Genomic DNA, 23,993 nt, shown 5'->3' with positions numbered 1-23,993 from the left:
TACAGAAAATCCCCCAGCATGCCATCTGTTCCTATGCCATATGTTACCATGCCCTGGTGCGGGCGTGAACGGACAGCAGATCATGCTGAGCTGCAGAGACAACTGGCAGAAGGATCTCCCCATGACACAGGTATGTTGGCACTAATTACACACACACACACACACACACACACACACACACACACACACACACACACACACACACACACACACACACACACACACACACACACACACACACACACACACACACACACACACACACACACACACACACCTTTGGATGGCTCCTACTCTTCGAGCTGATCAGTTGAGTCAATGAAATATGTCTAAATCCACACTTCCATTCCACATGGCAGATGATTTGTTGATCTAGTTGCTCCAGGGTTGTTTACCAGATATTTTTTATGCCTTTCTGAATTAAAGCCTACTCTCTCTCTCTCTCTCTCTCTCTCACACACACTGAACCTATACCCTTGCTCTCTTGCTCGCCCATTTTATCCTTTGGTTAGGTAGCAGTGTGAACCGCTGGAACAACTCTTGGGCTTTGAGATGTTTCTCAAAGCCCAGACAAGCGCTGCTGCTGAAACACACAGTTGAACACATGCATGCACATGTTGCACAGTCCTCCCATTAGGGAGAACACATTAAACATTCACTGTTAGTTTGTGCAGAAAGCAACCATCTAAAAACAATCGAAATCCGCCAATGTATCTATCACCGACATTTCTGTATGTTACATCTAGGCCATTTGATAGAAAATGTACAGGAAAAAAGGATTTCTCTGTACATTTACACAATTGGGCTTTCAAAATGAATTAGCCGCCAGGCTGCAGTATTTAGAACAAGATCTTCACACCTGAATGAAGACACACTTTCTGTGCATTGAAAACATTGATAAAAATGTTTTAATAAATGGTAAAATAGTAACTTGGCCACCCTTGTTTTTCATACCAAGTATTATCCTATAATTTCTGTTAACAAAAATGTATGCCATCACTAATGTATGCCACACGGAGCCATACCTGGGCCTAGATTCAGATGGAGTATGATGTTCTCCATAGCCTGATTGGTGCTTAGCCGTGTTGATTGATTGAGCCAAGACCAACCAGGACATTGCAACATGAGATCAAAACCAGCCGTCAGCCGACCAGGGAATGTGGTAGACATAAAAAGATGATTCTACATGTACCGTCACTGCGTGTTTGGCAAAAAACTCCCCTCTAGCTGTAGTGGAATTAAACATTATGGCAGTAATATTACAATTGACAACAGAAATATTGTGAAAACTGTAGATACCTCAGTAATAACATCACCTTCATTATCTGCTATCCAACATAGCAACTCCCCAAACATCTATCAAGTCAGACCAAGTACTACATGAATCACTCACCAGTGCACGAAAACACATCCATAACAAGTACTACATGAATCACTCACCAGTGCACGCAAACACATCCAAAACAAGTACTACATGAATCAGTCACCAGTGCACAAAAACACATCCAAAACAAGTACTACATGAATCACTCACCAGTGCACGAAAACACATCCAGAACAAGTACTACATGAATCAGTCACCAGTGCACAAAAACACATCCAAAACAAGTACTACATGAATCACTCACCAGTGCACGAAACACATCCAGAACAAGAAAACAAGAGCTAAAGTGAGTAAGGAAGGGGGTTCATTTCAGGAAAGCAGAAGGTCTTGGAGACAAACACTAAATGTCCTATCATCTTGCCCCTTATACCTCTGCTGTGGTAATAGTAATACTGGGAGAAGTTAAATGGGTATTGGAAAGCGCTGTTTGCAAGATATAAACTGACAGAGTAACTGTCAGTTGTTGTTGCCAATTGACGGTTGCCATTGTTATAATTGTTATTACAAAATGGGATACACAACTGACTTTACATTATATTCACCTTGCTACAAGGTTGCGTATCGGCACTGATATCCGATTAACATGCTCTTGATTTGATTAGATTCCAATTCAATCCATTATTTTAGGGATATGTCAGCTACAATACAAAAGTGCTTTGATATGAGAGGGTATTTCACACTAATACTGTGAACTATACATCCTCTAACTAAGTGTATCAGTAAAAAGGTTCATTGTAACATTAATCTGGCCAAAAGACAAATTAAATGATTCAATTGCATTTACAATAGAGCTGTTCTCCAAAAGTCAACTAGTCAAATGGTCACTAGGTGAGCCCTAAGTCGACTATTAATTAACCAGATACAATAGGTCTGTATAACCAGAATTATAATAACTGAATAAAACAAGATTAATCATGGGAAGGAGAAAATAATTATAAAAAGGAAGACTGCAGCTTCAGGAGGGGACGTTTTCATATCAGATCTGGCCAGCTTGTCTGCAACACAATGACTCCAATCAATATGACAATAATTAGTAAAAAAAAGTGTGTAGTAAAAACGATAGAGTGTTCTATCGTTTATTGATCTTGATTGGAAATTAATTAACCGTAATACAGCTATCTCAGCTGGATAAAAATGGGACAATCTGTGCTGACAGCAGTGTTAATTAAGAACTGAAACCCGAAACAGGCCCTGGACCCCTGGACCCCTGGACCCACAGTGGCCTGGACCCCTGGACCCCTGGACCCACAGGGCCGTCGACCCCTGGACCCCTAGACCCACAGGGCCGTCGACCCCTGGACCCCTGGACCCACAGGGCCCTTGACCCCTGGACCCACAGGCCCCTCGACCCCCTCAGCATGAATATTGGGTGAAAAGCTGGGGGAAAGTTATCCTCGGGAACACCTCAAATTTTCTGTCTCTAGTACTATTATTTGAAAATTGTCTGTTATGATGTGCAGAGTTCATGCACACTAGTGACACTAGATGCAGAAAACATATTTCCTGGAAGTGTATCTCCCATTGTTTTCATGTAGAACTATCGCTTTTCAAACGTTTGGTTTTACAGTACATAGGTTAGAGAGTTGAACATCGATACATACATTGGTCAATTAGTGACATAACATTAGTTTTACCACGCAAGTGTTAGCAGTATGTTACTTTAGAATTGGATTGCAATACTTAATACCTACATTTGTTAAATTAAGTAGGATAGCAGTCCTACAGTAAAAAACAGAACAGTAGGATAAAAGTGTGGTTCATCAAGATGCTGGCAAGGTGCTTCAGGACTGCAGAAACAACCAGGCCATCCATGTCTCGAGGTTAAGAGCATGCAGCTCTTTATACTTTCATTGTTTTTCTCAGATGGTTTGCATCGAGTTCTTTAACTTCCGTCAGCTTTATAGACATTGTCTACTTTTACTCATCTGCTCTCTTTCCACTCCATATTCTTTCTCTTGCCATCTCTTGCCCTTCCCTCCCCTCTCCTGATAGTCTTCAGCCTCTCTCCCACCCATATCAGTCACAAGAGGAGACTGTGGAACATGAAGGTTGAATTATTATGAATATTTAGATTGAAGTTAATATTTTAGCAGTTGTGGAATTATCCAGAAAACTTATAGCCTTTTTGAAAATAATCGGCATCGGCCAAAAAGACGCAGATTACAACCGATTTTTTTTATTTTTTTATTTTTTTTTATTAAATGTTATTGCGCTTAGTATCCTGCAGATTGCGCTCCTACTCGCCTTGCTAACTAACAACTTTAGCTGGAGTAAAAAAGAGGAGATTGAATTTTACCGTACAACATGAAAGCACGCTCGCTCAGGCAGCTGCGCGCTCACCTCACCAATGTACACAAGACGCGTTGTTTGAGCATGTTGTGCCTGTTTTTCTTTAGGTCTTGTTATACTGTAGACTCTAACGGTGAGACCATACTGCTCAGCACGCACGTGTTAGTCACTGCTCACGAGCGCAGCATATTGGGAGTTAGTTATTTATTTTACATTTTACATTACACTCATTTTTTACTGTAAATGTATTCTAAAACACTCAAAGGTTCTGCATTCAATTCACATATTCGTCAAAAGTGTTTAAAGTATATTTAAGGTATCAAAAACTATGTTTTATATGCTTTTTTTTTTTTTTTTTTTTTTTTTTTTTTATAAATCGGCCGATTAAATCGTAATCGTAATTTTTCTCTGAAAATAATCGGCATCGGCACTCAAAATTCAATATCGGTCGGGCCCTAATCACAACTACTGTCCAAGCACGGGACAACACTGAAGCATTTTCAGAAATATATCTTGGTTCTAGTCATATTCAGGATGACAGCAGGCAAAACTATCTAGACCAGGGATGGGCATTATTCTTCATTGAGGGCCACATAAGAAATTCAGAATGCCTTTGAGGGCTGACGAATTCGGTCATGTCTTAACCATTAGATAGGGTTATAAAAACTATATTGCTGCAACTCTAATTAAGCATTTGTAATTAAAAGTCACACCAAATTAATGTGAATAAAAAACAGAATTACATATTGTACAGTTTGGTTTACAAGTAACTATATATTTTTTTGAACCCATCTGCATCCATACCAAGTGCACTGACCTTAAAAAGTATTGTAGTGCATCCACCTTTGATAATGTGGCCATTACAACCCACACATGAAAGAAAATAGGTAGGAGCCAAGTCTCTGATGGGCCTGAACAAGTGCACTGAAGTCAGATGTAATTCCTGATGTGACTGCGCAGCACAGCTGGCAGTTGTTCATCACCGAGAGTGGATCTGTGTCTGGACTTTTTATACTTCATCAATAAGAAGCTTGAATGAAACTTGCTCCTAAACCACCACATGCTCCTCATCACCATTATGCACCAGCAGTTTTCACAATAAAAAGCCCTTCTCCTTTACCGATATTTAACTGCTTACAAGGAGTTTTTTACAAAGAAAAATAAATAAAAAATAGGGTTAGAATTATTTCTGAGCACCAGACTGTGTTCCAAAAAGGGAACGGAGTAAAAGAAAAAAAAACGATTTATATTTCTTTAAGATCTTTCTATGGAAATGGAGAATAATCGCAATAATGATGACGTGTTTGGCTTGGCTATTTCCCCCCTCCTTAACTCTGCCCTTCTGTTCCGTTTGTCTGCTTTCTGAGAGTTTATCTGAAAGTTTTAAATGTAAGCAGAATGAATTAATAGAATCCTTAAGTGCTGAGTCATTGTGTTTCACCGTCGCCTTCAGGATAAGATTGTCTTAAGTAAAATACGTCACAAAAATGTGTTATCCCTACCTGGTTTTAAACTACGCTCTGTCGAAGTTTAGTTTTTGTAATTGTGACACGTCACTCATATCTGTGTAGACATGCATTCCTGTACAAATGATCGATTAAACCGTTCGGGAGTCTTCTAGTCAACTCTCACTCTGCTAATTAAGAGTTACGATCAATATGTCTGCCCTTTCCCCCCTCTTTCCGCTGGAGTGCAGAAATATTAGCTGGCTGGGTGAGGATCAAAGAGGTATAGCCTAATGGACATTTGTTGAAGAAACATGTACCCTATATGGCATCCATGCCCCCTACTGAGAATGGTCAGTAAGAGGGAATGTTGTCATTGTTTTGACATAGTGGAGATTCCTGGCCGTGTTTGACGGCACAAAGCGGGAAAGAACAAGGATTGGGCAGCATTGGCAGAGGAGTACACTCTTGATGAAAGTGTTTTTTTTGGAGAGCCATGCACAGTGGTTCATAGGGTCCAGATGTATGCCAGTTCCTAATGCACTTGTGTCAGAGACTGGAGGGAAACAGTGGCCAGACAGGTGATGGCTCAATCATCGGCAATACTTGTCAGACAACTGGAGAAAAGCTATCAGGTAAGGCTTCAATAGACAGTTCTCTATCACAATTATGTGGTTCACAAAGAAATCATTCAATATAAGTCAAATATCTTATTATTACATTCTGTCACATTTCTTGTCATTCCTAATGACTAACATTAGGAATGCAGGTAAGGGTTAGGGTAAGTAACATTCTTAAATCTACCTAGAACGCACAACAGTGGCCATCATGAGATCGGCAAAAGCCAATCTGATGAGTGTGAGTGTCACAATTAAAAAACTTGCATACAAACCTTTGCTCGTTTGGCAAGCATTGCGTTGTAAGAGGCCAGAGATTACTTTTCCTTTTAACATAAGCACTCTATACAAACATTTCCAGCTTGATTACGTTTTCAGTAGGGACAATGGTCTCTGGTCCTTGGTTGGGACATCCCTATCCCCATCTCCATTTTCTAGTGCTCCCCAAACATCCCTACGAAGAGATAAAATGTAAACATCCTATGTGGAGTATATTCCCCATCTAGGCCAAACAGGGACTCGTGGCCTCAGAGCTCTCCATGTCTTTCTCTTTGCCTCACCCTTCTTTAGGTGAGGCCGGTCACCTGCTCCAGACCCATACACCCTTGCTACAATACCTAGAACAGGGGTGCCCAACCTTTTTTGACCCAAGATCTACTTTTCAAGTAGCCAACCTCCCGAGATCTACCAGGGGGGGGGGGGGGGGGGGGGGGGGGGGGGGGGGGTTGTATCGTGAACCTACGGACTTCAGTGGGGGTTTCTCTCCGTCTGCGCACGGCACCTTCTCAACAATAATCAATAATCTTCCTCCCACTCAGGGTGAAATGGTAGGTCTTAGCTCGTTTCCCCTCAGCCATGCCAACGTTTAGGAGTGCGTAACTACTGTTGACGGCTTTCAACTGCTGTTGACAGCGCATGCGCTGCCACGCATGCGCTACCGCGCGTATATGTCCCGCGCAAATTTTATTTTATTAAAAAAAAATAAATAAAAAATTCTTCACCCCTCGCGGTCGACTTGGGATCTGTCGGCGGTCTACTGGTAGACCGCGATCGACTGGTTGGGCACCCCTGACCTAGAATAATCGCTGGGATTACTTGGCTGTTTCGATTCCTAGGTCTGTTCGCACTGGTGAACAGCCAGTAAGAATAAAAGAGTTCAAATGGCACCAGCACTCACAATCTTCCTGCCTGCTGGATCCATCCTGTCTGAGCTAATGCAACGTGCACATGGGCAGAGCTGGCGGCGTGAAAACGCCAACTCATCCGAGTGAGCAGGGGGAGAGATTGAAAAATAAATGGTTGTGTACGTTTGATTGACATGTTATGATCCTGGGTATTGATTACATTTTGAGGGACAGAATTTGCCAGACGTAGTTTACAAAAGACTATTCAAAATTCAACTTAACATTCATATTATTTCCTGATGATATGCATGTATAAACCTGTGCGCCTTGGAGCAGTGGGCTGGTTGGATATGTCAAACTTCTGATAATATAATGAATAATATATAAATAGTATTACTATTATCTACAAAATATTTTTGAACAAAAAAGGTACCTTGCTTTCAGTCTCACTCCAAACAGCTCAGGATGGGGATAAATATACCTATTCCTGCGAGTACTCTGTACTTCCACAATACTTTTCCTTTTTTGCCAGAATGTTTTTTATAAAACAGCCATCTTCGCCCGCCCTAGGAGTTGTTAACTTCCTCTATGTTTACAGTTTAACACTGGGACTGCCACTACCAATCTTTATGGAAATGATTAATCATTCAATTTCATTATTAAATACCCATCCAATCTGTTTTCATCCCATTTTTTATTGACTTGGTTGGATTTAAGCAAAATAATTCTGGAATTTATTTGTGCCTGAAATTTTTTGGTGAATATTGGTGGAAGAATTCCCCCCCAAAACCCTATCTCCCCTTTCCATTTGCAATAAAGTTTCCCGGCGTACTGTCTATCAATGTATTGTTCGAAAACATGTGCCTACTTAAAATGTACAATTGGTCAAAAGTGTGTCAAGTAAAGGTTTCATTTCCTCTTCATGGGTATTCAGAGGTCTTGGCAGCCCTATTTCGTACCTAAATGTTAGAAGGAAGAAAACTAAACGGATTCACAAAAAGCAGATAAAAAAAACTGATGTGCAACACAGGTTGCAATTCAAGAGTTTGTCAGTGACAACATCTATTTACCAGCAGGGCATACAATATCACAACAATCTAACGATTTCAAAATGCACAGAATGCTTGAGGGCTTTATTCATCACAACAGGCAGGTCACCACCCTCTCGACTTAAAGGCCCTGTGTGTTTGTGCCCTTACAGTTGAAGGTGTTTATCATCGTCTGTTTTCAGTTCAGCCAGAGTTTCTTCCCAAGTCAATGTGTAATAAGTTTCAGACCGAGGGGCAATATAGACCATCAGCTTAGTGCAGCGCCATCTTACTGACAAGGCCTCTCAAGAAAGAACCATCTGCACAACATAGCTACTTTCATTTGCTGTGACATAACTTCTCCATAGCTAGCACGCAATACAAGTGCTTCCTGCTATCTGTATGGGATTTATTTTTACAGTAACTTACTGGCACAAATGTAGAGGTAGCACAAAACATTTAGCAAATTGCACACCAAAAATTACTACATATGCGTTTTATTTGTTAGGAATGCACAATAGTGTTTATCATCTAATCTAGTCACTAAATTTTTATCTTTACCGTTGATGGTTTAAAACGGATTGGGTTCAAATTCCACTCAATAAGCTTGACCCATGCATAACGCATTAAAGGACAATTCCTAGGGATGCACCGAATTTTCGGCCACCGAAGATTTTCGGCCGAAAATGGCCCAAAAGCGCATTTTCGGTTTTCGGCCGAAATACTTTTATCACCGAAAAAACACAGCCGAAACAGAGATTTGTGATGACGCAAACAAAAAGCGCGGCCAGAACACTCTTGTTCTGGACAAAAATTGCAATGCCTTGATTTTAATGAGGTTAGTACACAGTCATAGCCATAAATGCAATGGTAGTAGGGTTGCCGCGGTGTGGACATTTTCACACAGAGTAATACACTCGTGTCAACACCGGTGTTACCGAGTATAAACGGTATAAACTTTGAAACTAGGTCAACCGACATCTTCTCCGTCAACTCTCCTCTCACACTCGGTGACAGCTTCTGGCAGCGCGGCAATTCTCGGTGACAGGGTCTTATAACGTTCTATATATAATAGTATAATATCATTTTAGATATAATATCACGGCCAAAAGCTCTGTGCGCCTCCGGATGGCCGTAGCGCGGGGAGCTCTCGTAGGGATTGGGCTTCGCGGGGTTTGTTTACAGCGTTGCTATGGTTACCGGTATTGTGCGTTCCAACGCTTTATTAGGTAGCCTATCTATTAGGTTTGTATATTTATTTTTTTTGATGAAAAAACACATAAAAAATAAAACAATGCAAAGACTGTTTTCGGTTTCAGCCAAGAATGTTCATTTCGGTACATCCCCAACAATTCCGGTATTTTGAACATTGATCCCCCTTTCTGGTTTGTCTAGGATGAAATAGAGTTCTTAACACCGACATTTTGAATATTGGTCCTGTCTCGAGAATATTGGCTAATTTCGAATCGCCCCTGCCTGATTCACAATGGCTGGCTATGTTTATCACAAACACCCGTTAACGTTCATTTTCAGAAATGGGAAACTCAAGAGGGGATAGTGGTTATCTTTATACCACGTACTACTAAATGTAAATTCTCTCTTTTCAAAACGCCCCCTCAAGCGTTTTATTTCATTTATGTATTTTTTGCAGGAGAAGGAGGAGTGGGCAGCTGAAAGGAGTCTTAGCCCGGCATTATAATTGATAAATACGAATTGTTGTCCAGTTGGCAGTAGGAGTGTAATTTAAAGATCACATATAGAGAATCATCGGGGGGAGTTATTAACTTATACTTACATGGTCGGTAGGAATGCGCGATATAAACGATATACGATATAAACGATAAAAAATGGCCTACGATAGAGATTTTAGTTATATTGCTCTATCGCGATAATGCATGTTTGACGCGATCTATCCATGGCCCGCGAAATATAAAGAGCGGGTCATGGATAGAGCTACGAGCTGCAACCGTCTGCAACGCATCATCCGCGACCCGCGAAATTTAAAGAGCCACGAGCTGCAACCGGCTGCAACGCATCGTCCGAGACCCGCAAAATTTAAAGAGCCACGAGCTGCAACCGGCTGCAACGCATCGTCCGAGACCCGCAAAATTTAAAGAGCCACGAGCTGCAACCGGCTGCAACGCATCATCAGCGACTAGAGATGCACCGATTGCAAAATTCTTGGCCGATACCGATTTCCGGTTTTTAAGGAGGTCTGACCTGCCAAAACCGGTTTTTCCGATACCGATTTTCTAAGAAATAATTATAATCATATAATATGTTGATAGGTTTTCAATGTAGTGAGTCCCCGGGACCCACAGGTGGCGAGTTTGGTGGGTCCCTGAGAAATTCAATGGGTCCCGACTCCCCAGTTTAAAAAATGTGTTTCTTTTTTATTATTATTCTATTTCTTAAAATGAAATTAATAGTGTTAAACTCAATACATGAAATTGTCATCTGAAAAGCGCAGCCATTTGTATGTGGTGAGCCACTGCTTCAGAAAAGTTCGCTTTTTTTGGGAGGAACATGTAGAAGGTTGAGGCACTTCTTCTGCAGTGGGCTCATCAGGCTCAGTAGAGGGGGAGGCAGAAGTAGGTACAGGCAATGTTGAGGTACTCTCTCTAGGCTGATCAGAGTCAGGGAGGAGTGCAGAGGTAGTAGGGACAGAAAATGCAGCTGCAATAGTTTGCTGACCTGCAATAGGTTTAATCTTTTTCTTTGGTGGTATTTTTGCGTTCTCTCTTCTCTGCCTGTTTCTCGAGAAAAACGGGATCTCGTTGGAAGCGCGATGTATGGTCAGGCGCCGTTTGGGCATAACAATATGGCGGCTGCCGTTCAATGTAGTTTTCATCACCACCACCGGATTATGTTTCATTTATTTCATTACAGCACGTCCCCTAAACGTTACAACATAATCGACACGAATGAGCACAGCATCGAGCAGTGGAAACGTGGGTTTATTTACTATGAAGTTCGTATTTTTAATTGTTGAAATGTAATCAGCGGTGACGAGCTAGTTGTTTTGGTAGCGGCTAAATTAGCATGTCGCGATACTTTGTACAGGGGATCACGTCAGCGCCGAGTAGATGCGCAGAGGGTTGAAACAGCGCTTGTCCGGTCTGCTCACAAGAAGTTTTCTTTGGCCAGTTACTGTGATTAAACAAGAGTTGTTTAATGTTCACAATGTATCGTTTTTCATGGGGAAAATTAGATGCGTCCCCGGGACGCATGGATAGTGAGTTTAGTGCGTCCTTTCAGATTTTAATGCGTCAGTGACGCAGGACGCGTACCTAGCAATATGATCCCCCACGGCTTATTTTTTGTCTTGCAAGCATTACAAACAGCGTGTTTTGGGTCGTCCTGGCACACAGTGAAATAAGTCCAAATCAGCGACATGTTTTCTTCCGGCGCTCTGGGCGCCTTGAGCTGCTACGCACCGCGCATGCGGGTGAGTTTGATCGGCCGAAAACCGGATATTACGACAGTGACCGGCAGGTCACCGATTGTGGCCGATTGGATACAAAACCGGCTTTTTTAATCGGCGGCCGGTTGATCGGTGCATCTCTATCAGCGACCCACGAAATTTAAAGAGCCACGAGCTGCAACCGGCTGCAACGCATCATCCGCGACCCGCGAAATTGAAAGAGCCATGAGCTGCAACCGGCTTCAACGCATCATTGTCATCTAAGCAAATATGGCTGAAAGCGAAACTTAGGAGGTGGTGATTGCGCTAATTTCATGTTCATTTTAAAATTGTATGCGTTCACTTTGCACTTTTATGTTTTAATATCAAGTATCTGTGCACACTTGGAAGATTTCTCTTTATTTAAAATAGCCATGCCTAATACTGGACGTATTTCCCTAATTTACAGTATCCGTTTCTTTATTAACAAGACACCACCAGTTTTAATTTAATTAGAGAAGTATACGTCATTACACAGAAGATTTTTTTCTTTGTTAAAGTCTCTGCAGCTACAAAATTATGTTGTATGATTACAGTTTTGCAAAATAAATGTTCTCAAAACGACATACTATGTTTCTTTCTTTTGTTTTATACATTTAGCAGTTTGGCTTTCCTTAATCTATGTAACCTGTTCTGAAATGGTTCTATTATGATTTATATATCGTGATATATATCGTTATCGCAATAGGTTGCAATGTATATCGCAATATGGATTTTAGGCCATATCGCTCATCCCAAATGGTCGGTAAACAATGCGACTGTGCTCGCTCAGACCTCTCGCTGATGATGCTACAATGCTAGTTAACGAGAATATTTCTCCATCCAGAACGACATGCACGAGGGAGTGGCTAGGCGCCCATGATGCAGAAGCAAATCTCTCCTTGATGTTCCTCTGCGCCATTGAGCAGTGTTGAATGAATGGGCGGCCATGTTTTAGTCCGCTGTCCTTTTTTTTAATAGGTCCATGGCTAGAACCGAGCGAAAAGACAACAACCACCCCCCCTTTCTGTTTCCGGCCCGGTTTCCGTTTCATTTACAAAATGCCAAATAAAAACACGACAGAAACTGTATTTCGCTGCGAAACTTAAAGGTCCCATGACATGCTATTTTATGTATTCTTTAATATAGGTATTAGTGGGCAACTAACACAGTATTCAAAGACGTTCCCTAAATTCAGCCGTGGTGCAGAGTTACAGCCACTCCGAGCCAGTCGCACATTGAGCTTCCCCCAAATGCGCTGTTTCGGTGGGCGTGTCAAGGAGGAGGGTGGGGGTGTGGCCCTGAGCAGCTTGCAGCCACGGTACCATGCGCTCTGTTTACAGTGGATATATCGCAATGGCGAGGCGCACACAGCCTTTAGCCGTGTTCTGTAAATATTCTATAACACACGGGAGTCCTGGAGCTCTATATCTAAATATTATCATATAGCCTACACAGATATCTATATCATATAATATATATTATCACGGCCAAAAGCTGTGTGAGCCGATATTATGAATCTCAAACGACCGCGTTGGGTTCTCCGACGTTCCTGGTTCTTCAACGTCCACATCAATGTGAATACACACACTGTAACGCAAGTGTTTCTTGTCGGTTCTTTGACGTGTCTTGTCACAACGAGACTGTCGTGGGGGTTATCTGAGCCATGGTTGAGAAGGGATTGGGGGAAAGGAACTTTGGTTTGACTCGCTGAAGTACATGAACTGCGACATGCCGCCGGTTGCCGCGAGGCACCATCGCCCGGCAGCCGGCAGCGTGCGGTTCAGTCGACTTCAGGTTGATGTGAAAGTGGAAGAACCAGAGACGTCGCAGAACCCGACAAAGTCGTTTGTGATTCATAATATCGTCTGGAGGCGCACACAATATGTTATATGATATAGATATCTATGTATTATATGATATTATTTAGATATAGAGCTCCAGGACTGTAACGCAAGTGTTGTACACTTCCTTGTTATTTGGATAACCGTTCTGCTGTTGGTGTGATGGCGCATAACACGTCAGACTCTCGTCTCTGGTATTTCTACAACGAGACTCGTATTGGGGGTTATCTCAGCCAAGGTTGAGAATGAATTGGGGGGAAGGAACTTTGGCTTTGACTCCCTCAAGAACATGAACCACGACATGGAGGAGAAAGGGATTGTTGGCGGCGAATGTCTCCCGCTTGAGCCCCGCTGAGGGACCACCGCCGGAGGCGGAGGTGCATAAGCGCTGCCCGGCAAAGATCCCTTTCTCCTCCTTGTCGTGGTTCATGTTCTTGAGGGAGTCAAAGCCAAAGTTCCTTCCCCCCAATTCATTCTCAACCTTGGCTGAGATAACCCCCAATACGAGTCTCGTTGTAGAAATACCAGATACGAGAGTCCGACGTGTTATGCGCCATCACACCAACAGCAGAACGGTTATCCAAATAACAAGGAAGTGTACAACACTTGCGTTACAGTCCTGGAGCTCTATATCTAAATAATATCATATAATACATAGATATCTATATCATATAACATATTGTGTGCGCCTCCAGACGATATTATGAATCACAAACGACTTTGTCGGGTTCTGCGACGTCTCTGGTTCTTCCACTTTCACATCAACCTGAAGTCGACTGAACCGCACGCTGCCGGCTGCCGGGCGATGGTGCCTCGCGGCAACCGGCGGCATGTCGCAGTTCATGTACTTCAGCGAGTCAAACCAAAGTTCCTTTCCCCCAATCCCTTCTCAACCATGGCTCAGATAACCCCCACGACAGTCTCGTTGTGACAAGACACGTCAAAGAACCGACAAGAAACACTTGCGTTACAGTGTGTGTATTCACACACACACATGTGGCGCTCGCACGGTCGAGTCTCATTGGCGGGCCAACGTCTCTGGGCGTGCCAGGCAGAGTAAGGGGAGGAGCTGAGATTCCTGATGACGTCATGAGCACAGACATTCCAAATCAGCGCGCTTGAGCCTCCGTTTTTTCAAAGGCGAGCAGAACAGCTAGTGCTAGTTTTACACCAAACGCAAGTTTTAGCCACTGGGGGACCATAGGCAGGCTAGGGGAACTCATATTTATGTTAGAAAACCTCCCAAAGTGAGATTTTCATGTCATGGGACCTTTAATGAGGAATATCCACGAACACCACTAACCACTCGATGAGTTTCACATTTCTAAAAAACAAAGGTAATGGGGTGTTTGTGAATGCCCATAGCCAGCCAGTGTGAAGCAGGCAGGGGCAATTCGAAATAAGCCAAATACTGGAGACAGGACCAATATTCAAATTTCGGTGTTAACCACTCCATTTCATCCAAGACAAACCAGAAAGGGGGATCATTGTTCAACATACCAGATTTTGTATTCTGCAGACTCAATAAATACATTAACCAGAGAATATATCAGGTGAAATGAGCATGGCATTATCTGTCTATTATTAAGGAGAGGTTGATGTGGACGGTTGCAGCACCTCCTTCACAGAAGTGTGAAACCTAAAGCTCTGGTACTGAAATCAGCACGGTTAAAATACAAAAAAGGGGGGCCCTGAGTATTGACCATAGATAGTATATAAAGTGGATGTAGCATCCGGGCAGACCTCAGTTATTCCAACTGCATCCAATTCTCTTGGCTTATGAGCGTCGCAATCTTGTCATAGTTTGACTCTGCCTCATTGCCTCTGACCAAAAAAGGGCATTGATGTGACGTCGGGGGGAGGGAGATACGCCCATCTAGGTGATGTACACCGTATTAGCTTGTAGCTCATTAGTATTTAAACCATCGATTGGTACAGTTGACCGCAGAGCAAGGCATCTTAGCACCGGAATGAACAATAGGAATGAACGCAGTCGAGTTCAAGATGACGGTGATAGCATGCTAATCCTGAAAACTAGCCCTCGAGGCGAGGTGAGAGTCAGCAGCTAGCTGTCACACAAGAGGCCGCCCCAACCTCCAGGCAACCTCCAATAAAGTAAAAACTAGCCGGCAAAAAAAAAAAATCAACCTCCTCAGTCTCGTCGTGGAGATATTAACTAAACATACTGACTAGAATGGTCTTTTGGACCAGGCTGTAAATAGGTTTAATAAGACCGTGAAAACAGTCTTTGAGAATTGCTTACTTTTGGTACCACCTCGTAGTGGCCACCCAGTGCTACTGCAATGTTTGTCACTTCCGCATTGGATACTGGTAGAACTCGAACTCACCGAAAAAACACGGCCGAAACAGAAATTTGTGATGACGCAAACAAAAAGCGCGGCCAGCACACGCTTGTCTGGATAAGCGCCAATATGTCTGCGGCGTGGACTTTTTCAATATTTCTGACCCACGTATAGCGATTTGCAAAAATTGCAATGCCTTGATTTTAATGAAGTTAGTACACAGTCATAGTAGGGTTGCCGCGGTATACGGTATTACCGGTGTTACCGGTGTTGAGGCCAACACCGGCAACACCGAGTTTTTTTTTTTGTTTTTTTTTAGTAATAAAAAAGAAATTCAATACAAATGAATAATATAATTATAATTAAGACAATTAAAATCTGTAGAATAGGCCACAGTTCTGCTCTGTGCGGGAGAATTGTCGCGCCGAGAATTGACGTGCTTCCTTCCTTCCGGTAAACAAACCCTGCGGAGCCCAATCCCTACGTGAGCTCCCCGCGCTACGGCCATCCGGACGCACACAGAGCTTTTGGCCGTGATATTATGATACATAAAATTATATTATCCTATTATATAGAACGTTATAAGACGCAGAGAATTGGTGCGCTGCCAGCCGCTGTCACCGAGTGTGAGAGGAGAGTTGACGGAGAAGATGGCGGTTGACCTAAGTTAATACCGTTTATACCGGTAATACCGGTGTTGACACGAGCGTATTACTCGGTGTGAAAATGTCCACACCGCGGCAACCCTAACTGTACGTCCACACCAATTGAGCGACCAAATCGCCGGAAGTCATTCACTTTCTATGGGCAAGAGCGACCAAAGCGACCAAAGCGACCAACGCTACCAGTGGCCAAAGTTGAGCGACCAGAGCGTCAAAAAGAAGTTGAAAACTTTTTTAACTTTATGCAAATGACTATGACGCGCTTCAGCGGCCAAACACTGACAGCCAATCGGAATGTAGACGCTCTTCGCTTGCGTGGATCCCAGGGAACAACGGCAGGCACATTGGTTCCTACTAGGGCTGGACGATATGGACCAAAAGTCATATCTCGATATCTTCAAGCAGAATATCGATATAAGATAAATATCGATATTTGTCGAGGGGGGGGGGGGGGGGGGGGGGGTTGCTCCGTGCGCAGATTTGATATGACTTTTTCTACCGTTCGGAATTGAATACAGTTTGATGGTTGAATAAACTGTGGACTAGACACTGCATCCGCCTCGTATTAGAGAACATTATAATATATAACATCACGGCCAAAAGCTTTGTGCGCCTCCGAAATATTATGAACCGTAACGACTGCGTGGGGGGGGCGGACATGACATGCTATTTTATGTATTCTTTAATATAGGTATTAGTGGGCAACTAACAAAGTATTCAAAGACGTTCCCGAAATTCTGCCGTGCAGCCACGGTAGAACACACGGGAGGCATGTCGCAGTTCATGTACTTCAGCGAGTCAAAGCCAAAGTTCCTTTCCCCCAATTCCTTCTCAACCATGGCTCAGATAACCCCCAATACAGTCTCGTTGTGGAAATACAAGAGACGTCAAAGAACCGACAAGAAACACGTTACAGTGTGTGTGTTCACACACACATGTGGCGCTCGCACGGTCGCGTATCATTGGCGGGCCAACGTCTCTGGGCGGGCCAGGCAGAGTAAGGGGAGGAGCTTAGATGCTTTGTGACAGACCAAGACATTCCAAATCAGCGCGCCTGAGCCTCCGTTTTTTCAAAGGCGAGCAGAACAGCTAGTGCTCGTTTTATACCAAACGCAAGTTTTAGCCACTGGGGAACCATAGGCAGGCTAGGGGAACTCATATTTATGTTAGAAAACCTCATAAAGTGAGATTTTCATGTCATGGGACCTTTCATGTTTTATGTTTGGGTCTCGCGGAGTGAGAAACCTTGAAGTTACTGTGGAGTTACCGTTATTACTATACCTACCTACCGTTTCGATTTACAATTAATATTCCTACCGTTCAGAAATGAATACAGTTTGATGGTTGAATAAACCGTGGACTAGACACTGCCTCCACCTCGTATTTGAGAACATTATAATATATAATATCACGGCCAAAAGCTGTGTGCACCTCCGGAATATTATGGATAGAATTGCAACCCTTTGATTGCGACAGTTTTTAAGCACACTCCACAAATTACTTGATTTTGTAATTCGTCAGACAACTTATATCCAAACCATTTCCATACTATGGAGCCGTTGGTCTTTCGCTTGCAAACAAGCTCCTCGGAGCTGCATGCGCAGGCGCACTCCTTAATTTCATGCACAATATAATGCACTTAAAATACCCAATGAATAGTGAACGATTTCGAACACGGCTCATGTTTCAAAAAGTGACGTGAGTCAGTGGAGGGGGGGGGGGGGGGGGGGCAGGCAGAGACTGCGTGTGTGAGCCGGAGGCAGAGCGGGAGAGACATAAGCAGAGTTACGAAATAGCAGGCGGCAGGCGCTGTTCGAAACTGGTGTTATTTGGAACAAATGTGCTGTAATTTCAACGCAAATTCAATTAGATCGATATTGACGATATGGTCTCGTTTCATATCGCGTTTGAAAAAATATCGATATATTTTAAATATCGATATATCGCCCAGCCCTAGTTCCTACCTACCTTTATTCACCCACTGAACAAAATGTCGGCTGAAGTATTAATCGCGGCTGTAACTGGGCACCCGGTGTTGTATGAACCAACCCTTTTTCCGTTCAGAGATCGAAACGCCATAGTGGTTTGGATACCAAGTGATGACAAGCGGGAGTATTTATAGGCCTACATCTAGAACGTTCGTATTTAAGCGGGAGTCATTTTCGTTTGCTCTCCATGCCACCAATCTAACCAACCAATCGCGTGTAGCATGCTTTAAACAAAACCAAAAAAGTTTTTGAAATCGTCACATAAACAAACTAATCGACAAGACGAGGGATAAATGACAAGGGATATATCTCTTGTCTTTTATCCCTCTATTCCCCACTATTCACGGAGCCTGAGGTGACTAATTGTTAATTAAATAGTCTAGATAGATAGATAGCCTAGTCAAGTCTTTATTAATACCAAACGACACAAATTGTCGGGAATCCATTTAGGTGGTTCGGCCCACACAGGACAGTAGCCTACAAGACCACACAGAACAAGTCTGACTGGACATACACACAATACATCACATTACAACTAGACACGCGTTGAGAGATAGACAGACAGATAGGCCTAGATAGATAGATATGTTCCATTATTTGCCTTGCTGAGCCAACCAGTCCTGTGCACGTATGCAAATTAGCCATGTGCGCCAATGTCTATTTGTTTTGAGTGCAACAAATGAGTGCAGATCATGATTTGCAGATGCAGATCAGTGAAACATATTTTAACTAGCCTACTACAGCACGCAGGGCTTTTTGTTCTCGGTTGTAATTAGCCTACATTTTAGGATTTTTTTTATATTGGGGGGAATCACTGTCCTACTTGTTGTCGAAGCACTTTATCCAACAATCAAAACCGTCTCGGCAATATGGCCAAGGTGTATAGGAGAGTTCACTCTTTGATATGGCTGTCTGTAGGGCCTACTAAAAGCATACGGCTCATTTAAATGCGTCTGCATAATTGAATTGTACGTCATGAGCGACTTGAGCGACCAAAGCGAACAGAAAAATTTGCAGCGAAACTTTGTGAGCGACCAAAGTGTCTTTGACGCTTTGGTCGCTCCTGGTGTGTGTGGACGTACAGTAAGTCATAGCCATAAATGCAATGGCACTAGGGTTGCCGCGGTGTGGACATGTTCACACTAGGATGCAAATTATCGAGTAATTCATTAATCGATAGTTGTTTCATCTTATCGATCGATGATCGATTAATTGATAAGCGGCAATTCTTCTGAGAAGCTGAATTTCCTTCTGAATGTGACACATTTAGGTGGTAATTCAGCAAAGTCGTTCAGTTGTTGTACTTTAGAATACTTCCACATATTGTGCATTTGGCGTCTTTGTCGTCATTAACCAACTTAAAGTGGCTCCATACTGCACTCCGTCCTGCCGTGTTCCAATACCCGTACTGTCCGTACTTACTAGCCAAAATTTGAGTACGCAGTACTCCAATTCAGATCCGGCGAAAAGAAGTATACTTCAAGGACCCGGATGCCGTACTCAAAACGGGCTAATCGTGAAGTGTGGATCGAAGGACACTCCCCGTACTCAACGGCAGCCTTCTTAGCTACGTAGCAGAAGAGGCGGAGCCAGGCTGAGCCAAAGTCGGCGCATTTTCCACATAGCCTGCATTTTGTAGTTTTTATAGCTTTTTATAGCTGCTAGGCGTAAAGAGTTCACCGTTCAAAGCGGGATGTTTATTGCGGGGGAGGAGCCACGGCGGCAGTCGTGATCGTAATTCCCGGTTAGTGCACCACGGAGTACTCGATTTGGAACAGCACTCGCATCTGAAAAATGTACGTAGTAGCCAGTGCGGATAGTATACTTCCTTTAAGTATATTCATGGAAGCACGGGTATTGGAACACGGCCCTGCTTTGCTTGTGTTCCCGCTTGTGTTCCCGCGTGTGCGTCAAGTACGTCTGGCGTCAAGTGCGCCCTCACGTGGACGGTTAGGGAATTACGGGTTAAAATGCGATTAATTGCAAGTAATTTATTTTAATCGAGTAATCTCTTATCGACAATTAATCGATAATCGATTAATTGTTTGCATCCCTAGTTCACACCGAGTAATACACCGGTATTACCGAGTATAAACGGTATAAACTTTGAAACTAGGTCAACCGCCATCTTCTCGGTCAACTCTCCTCTCACACTCGGTGACAGCGTCTGGCAGTGCGCCAATTCTCGGTGACAGCGTCTTTCTTATAACGTTCTATATATAATAGTAATATAGTTGTACATATAATATCACGGCCAAAAGCTCTGTGCGCCTCCGGATGGCCGTAGCGCGGGGAGCTCTCGTAGGGATTGGGCTTTGCGGCGGGGGTTTGTTTATCGGCGTTGCTATGGTTACCAGTCTTGTGTGTGTTCCTTCCAACGCTTTATTAGGTAGCTTATCTATTAGGTTTGTGTGTGAATATATATATATATATATATATATATATATATATATATATATATACCTCAACACCGGTAACACCGGTAATACCGTATACCGCGGCAACCCTAAATGGTACTAATAATTGGCATAATAATTTCTTTCGGTGTTTCGGTATTCGGCCTTGGTTTCCTCATTTTCGGTTTTTGGTTTCGGCCAAGAACTTTCATTTCTGTGCATCCCTAGTATTGACTCAGAAATCGAAATCAGTCAGGCATCTCATGCATCTTATTTGCATACATGATGATGAAACCAACGTCAACTTTCAAGAAATATAAACCTTTGCAAGGTTGGTTGGAGAGAAAAGGCCTTTGATGCAGCAACCTCACTTTCTGTGTTTCATTTCACCGTTCGGATCTCCAGCTGCCACATCAGTTTCAGGGGGCAGGAGTACTTTCCTGGACAGACATCTCCTCCACCCAATCAGTGTAGCAATACAGGTGCACAATCAAAGTGCACTGTTCAGTGGATACACATGAAGAAGAATGGCAAAAACGTCCTTCCTCCGAGAAAGTGCTAAAACTTGTTCAGATTCAATTTGTACATATTGAGTCTATTTCTGCATAACTAAACTTGTGAATGCGTTTCCTCTACTAATATTAACGTTGCCGCTCGCTGCTTTGGGAGACGCCATAACTGCTTTGCCAGAGGCAGACCGCATTTACATCATCAACTAAAACACAGTCCCTGATTGGCCCGATTACAGCATCAACTACGACGCAGTCCCTGATTGGCCAGATTACTTGGTAATTCCAGGATATGGATGTTGGGAGCAAGAGGCCCGGACTGATCTGTGTAGCTGAACAGAATGTGAGGTTAAGTGATCAGGATGGTGCACAGGCTACCAACTACATCTGTAGAGATAATTCATTATAATGAATTACTTTCTCATTTTGCGTTGTTTCAAACACGCCCAATTCAACCAGATAAGTCTTTTGAGTCAGGAACATTTCGGCCATGAAAAAGTGTTGTTGACAAATGGACCTCCCCCGGTTTCAAAACAGCACTTCCCAAATCTTGACCTGTGTAAAGCCACATCCATTTAGATGAATCAATGAATAACCAAAAAATGAAATCTGACGACCAGTGGGGCACTGAACTCTGTCTAAAATGTCAGATTCAACAGTATTATTTTTTACTTGATCAGGAGTAAGAATGTTCTCACTTTTCAGGATTGACCATTTAAATGACTATTAAATCCATAGGTGTGTGCACTGCACACACTGTTGGATAAACAGTCCTGGCTTTTAAGACTTCAGGCTTAGCCAAACAAGATAAAGTGCTCTGGGAAGGATGATCCAATGACAGAGCAAACTTTTGTGCTGCAGTCATGGGACGGTTGCAAAATGTTTACTATATCCATTAACGGATAACTATGCTCTTGGTAATCATTAACGGTAACCTATGTCATGTCACTAACCAAAGATAGCATTGGACTTTATTTGGTATCATTTATTTAGATAACGATTTCCATTGGTATTATTGTGTATTGTATCGATAATTAAAGGATAACCCAGTGGTTGGTATAAACATGTTTAAAAAAATGCTCCATACTCTACTCTACTCCATATAAAAGATAACCAACGACACAACAAGCCCTATGAGGCCCGAGGCATAACGGTTGAACCATCTGTACCAGGGGGCCGAATGAGCCTGGCTCCCAGGGACACTGGGAACCGGGCTTGGCAACGACTGTCCAAATGGCGATGCAATACGTGCCATGTTTGAACACAGACGATAAGGACAAGCTGCCCGATGACGCTTATTTGTGACCTACGATACATATTGGTATCCTACGAATTGGTGCTCTGTTCCTATGGAAGGAGGGCAGTACAGACGGTGACCGGCATGGCATGGAGATGGAGACGGAACCTATACTGGTCTGATTGGTTTGTAACCTATACTGGTCTGGCTGCTACCTATACTGGTCTGGCTGGTTTCCAGGGAGAGGTTACTTCTACAGAGTCTACATGTGGTCTCCCAGTACAGAATGTGGTTGATGATCCTACCTCCTTGACTTTAGCCCGTCTCTCCCTGGTCCGGGGGTCCGGGGGCTCCTGCCCCGTGGCCCCGGGGGGCCGCTGGTACTCCACGGGGGGCAGTCTGTCCACGTCCCCCCCATCCGGCCCCAGGCTGTCCCTCAGGACCTTCTCCTTCTCCTTCAGGATCTCCTGCTTGATCTCTTCGGGTCGTTTCTGCAGCGTGTCCTTGGCTTCTGTCAGGGCATCTTCGTGATCTTTGCGGATCTTGGCCAGGATCTTCTCGTCGTTGGCGGAGCCGGAGCCGCTGACGGTCCCTGTCCGAGTGTTGGTCTCCACCGCGGACGAGTGGAAGAACACCCCGCTGAGCAGCTTGGAGGAGTCGGGCAGGAAGAAGATGGCCCCGAAGCACAGCGTGATGAAGGCGCTGAACACCAGCAGTAGGATGAACCTCTCCGTCAGCCTGAAGGAGGAGGTCGGCCCGGCGGACTTCCTGCTCGGCGCGGCGGTGAACGGCAGCAGGGTGGCGGCGGGCATCGTCCCGTCTCTCCGGCGCCCAACCACCTACTAAACCGGTTTAAAGCTTCAGTCCGCTTCCGTCGCACCCGGGGTCGGCTCTCTGCGTCGTTCACCCGGTTATTAGTCCATATCCAGGACGGCGGTGAGCGTTAATGCGGACACAAGAACGATATGATCTCCCGTAAGAAAAGTTTCAAAGTGAACGAGTTCCCTCCGCGCCGTGCTGCCGCCTCCGTGCGACGACGCGTCTGCCTGCCCTCCGCCGCCAGCGGAAAGAGGCGCGGGCTGGCGCAGCTGACGCGTCCTTCAGCCAACCAGGAGCGGTGTTTCCAGAGGGCGGGAGCCAACCAGGAGCGGTGTTTCCATGGGGCGGGTCCTCTCCGGCAGAGCCAATCAGGAGCGGTGTTTCCAGGGGGTGGGTCCTTAGCCTACTCCGTCCGCACCGCTACAACGTTTCAAACTCGGACCAGACCTCAGCCTGTCTTTCTCGAACTGCGCCCTTGGTACAGACTGAGCTCCTGTTGCCGGGATCCCTCCGTATTCAGCGGACCAGTAGGAATAATAGTAAACCAATCACTTATTGTATAGGACTATTGGTTTCATTTTGCATTCCACAACAAGTAGGCGACGGCTCCATGCAGACGGTTAACCGCCTGATCCGTCACGTGACTGGTAGGAGTTTTGTCGCCGGGGGTGTAGAAGACGTGGCCTAATGACAGCACTGCTGACCAACACAACCATACACCTAGACGGCAGGTCTCTCTCTCACCCCCTCCCTCTTTCTTTCCCTCCCTCTCGCTCCCTCTCTCTCTCGTCTCTCCCCCTCTCTTTCTTTCTCTCCCTCTCTCTCTTCCGCTCCCTCTCTCTCCTCCCCCCTCCTTTCTTTCCCTCCCTTCCTCCCTCTCGCTCTCTCCCCCTCTTTCTCCCCCTC

General features: G+C 44.1%; 1 protein-coding gene across 1 annotated transcript in view; it reads right to left on the bottom strand.

Moving 5' to 3' along the window:
- Positions 1–23,357, bottom strand: part of man1a1 (mannosidase, alpha, class 1A, member 1) — a 110,344-nt gene extending 86,987 nt beyond the window's left edge. The window contains exon 1 of the mRNA XM_056581136.1: positions 22,574–23,357. Within this exon, the coding sequence (XP_056437111.1) occupies positions 22,574–23,080 (507 nt within the window). The 5' untranslated portion in view covers positions 23,081–23,357. The remainder of the gene's footprint in view (positions 1–22,573) is intronic.
- Positions 23,358–23,993: the final 636 nt, after the last annotated feature.

Source organism: Gadus chalcogrammus, chromosome 21 (assembly GCF_026213295.1).
Source record: "Gadus chalcogrammus isolate NIFS_2021 chromosome 21, NIFS_Gcha_1.0, whole genome shotgun sequence".
Taxonomy (NCBI): domain Eukaryota; kingdom Metazoa; phylum Chordata; class Actinopteri; order Gadiformes; family Gadidae; genus Gadus; species Gadus chalcogrammus.
This window is presented reverse-complemented; position numbering and strand designations above follow the sequence as displayed.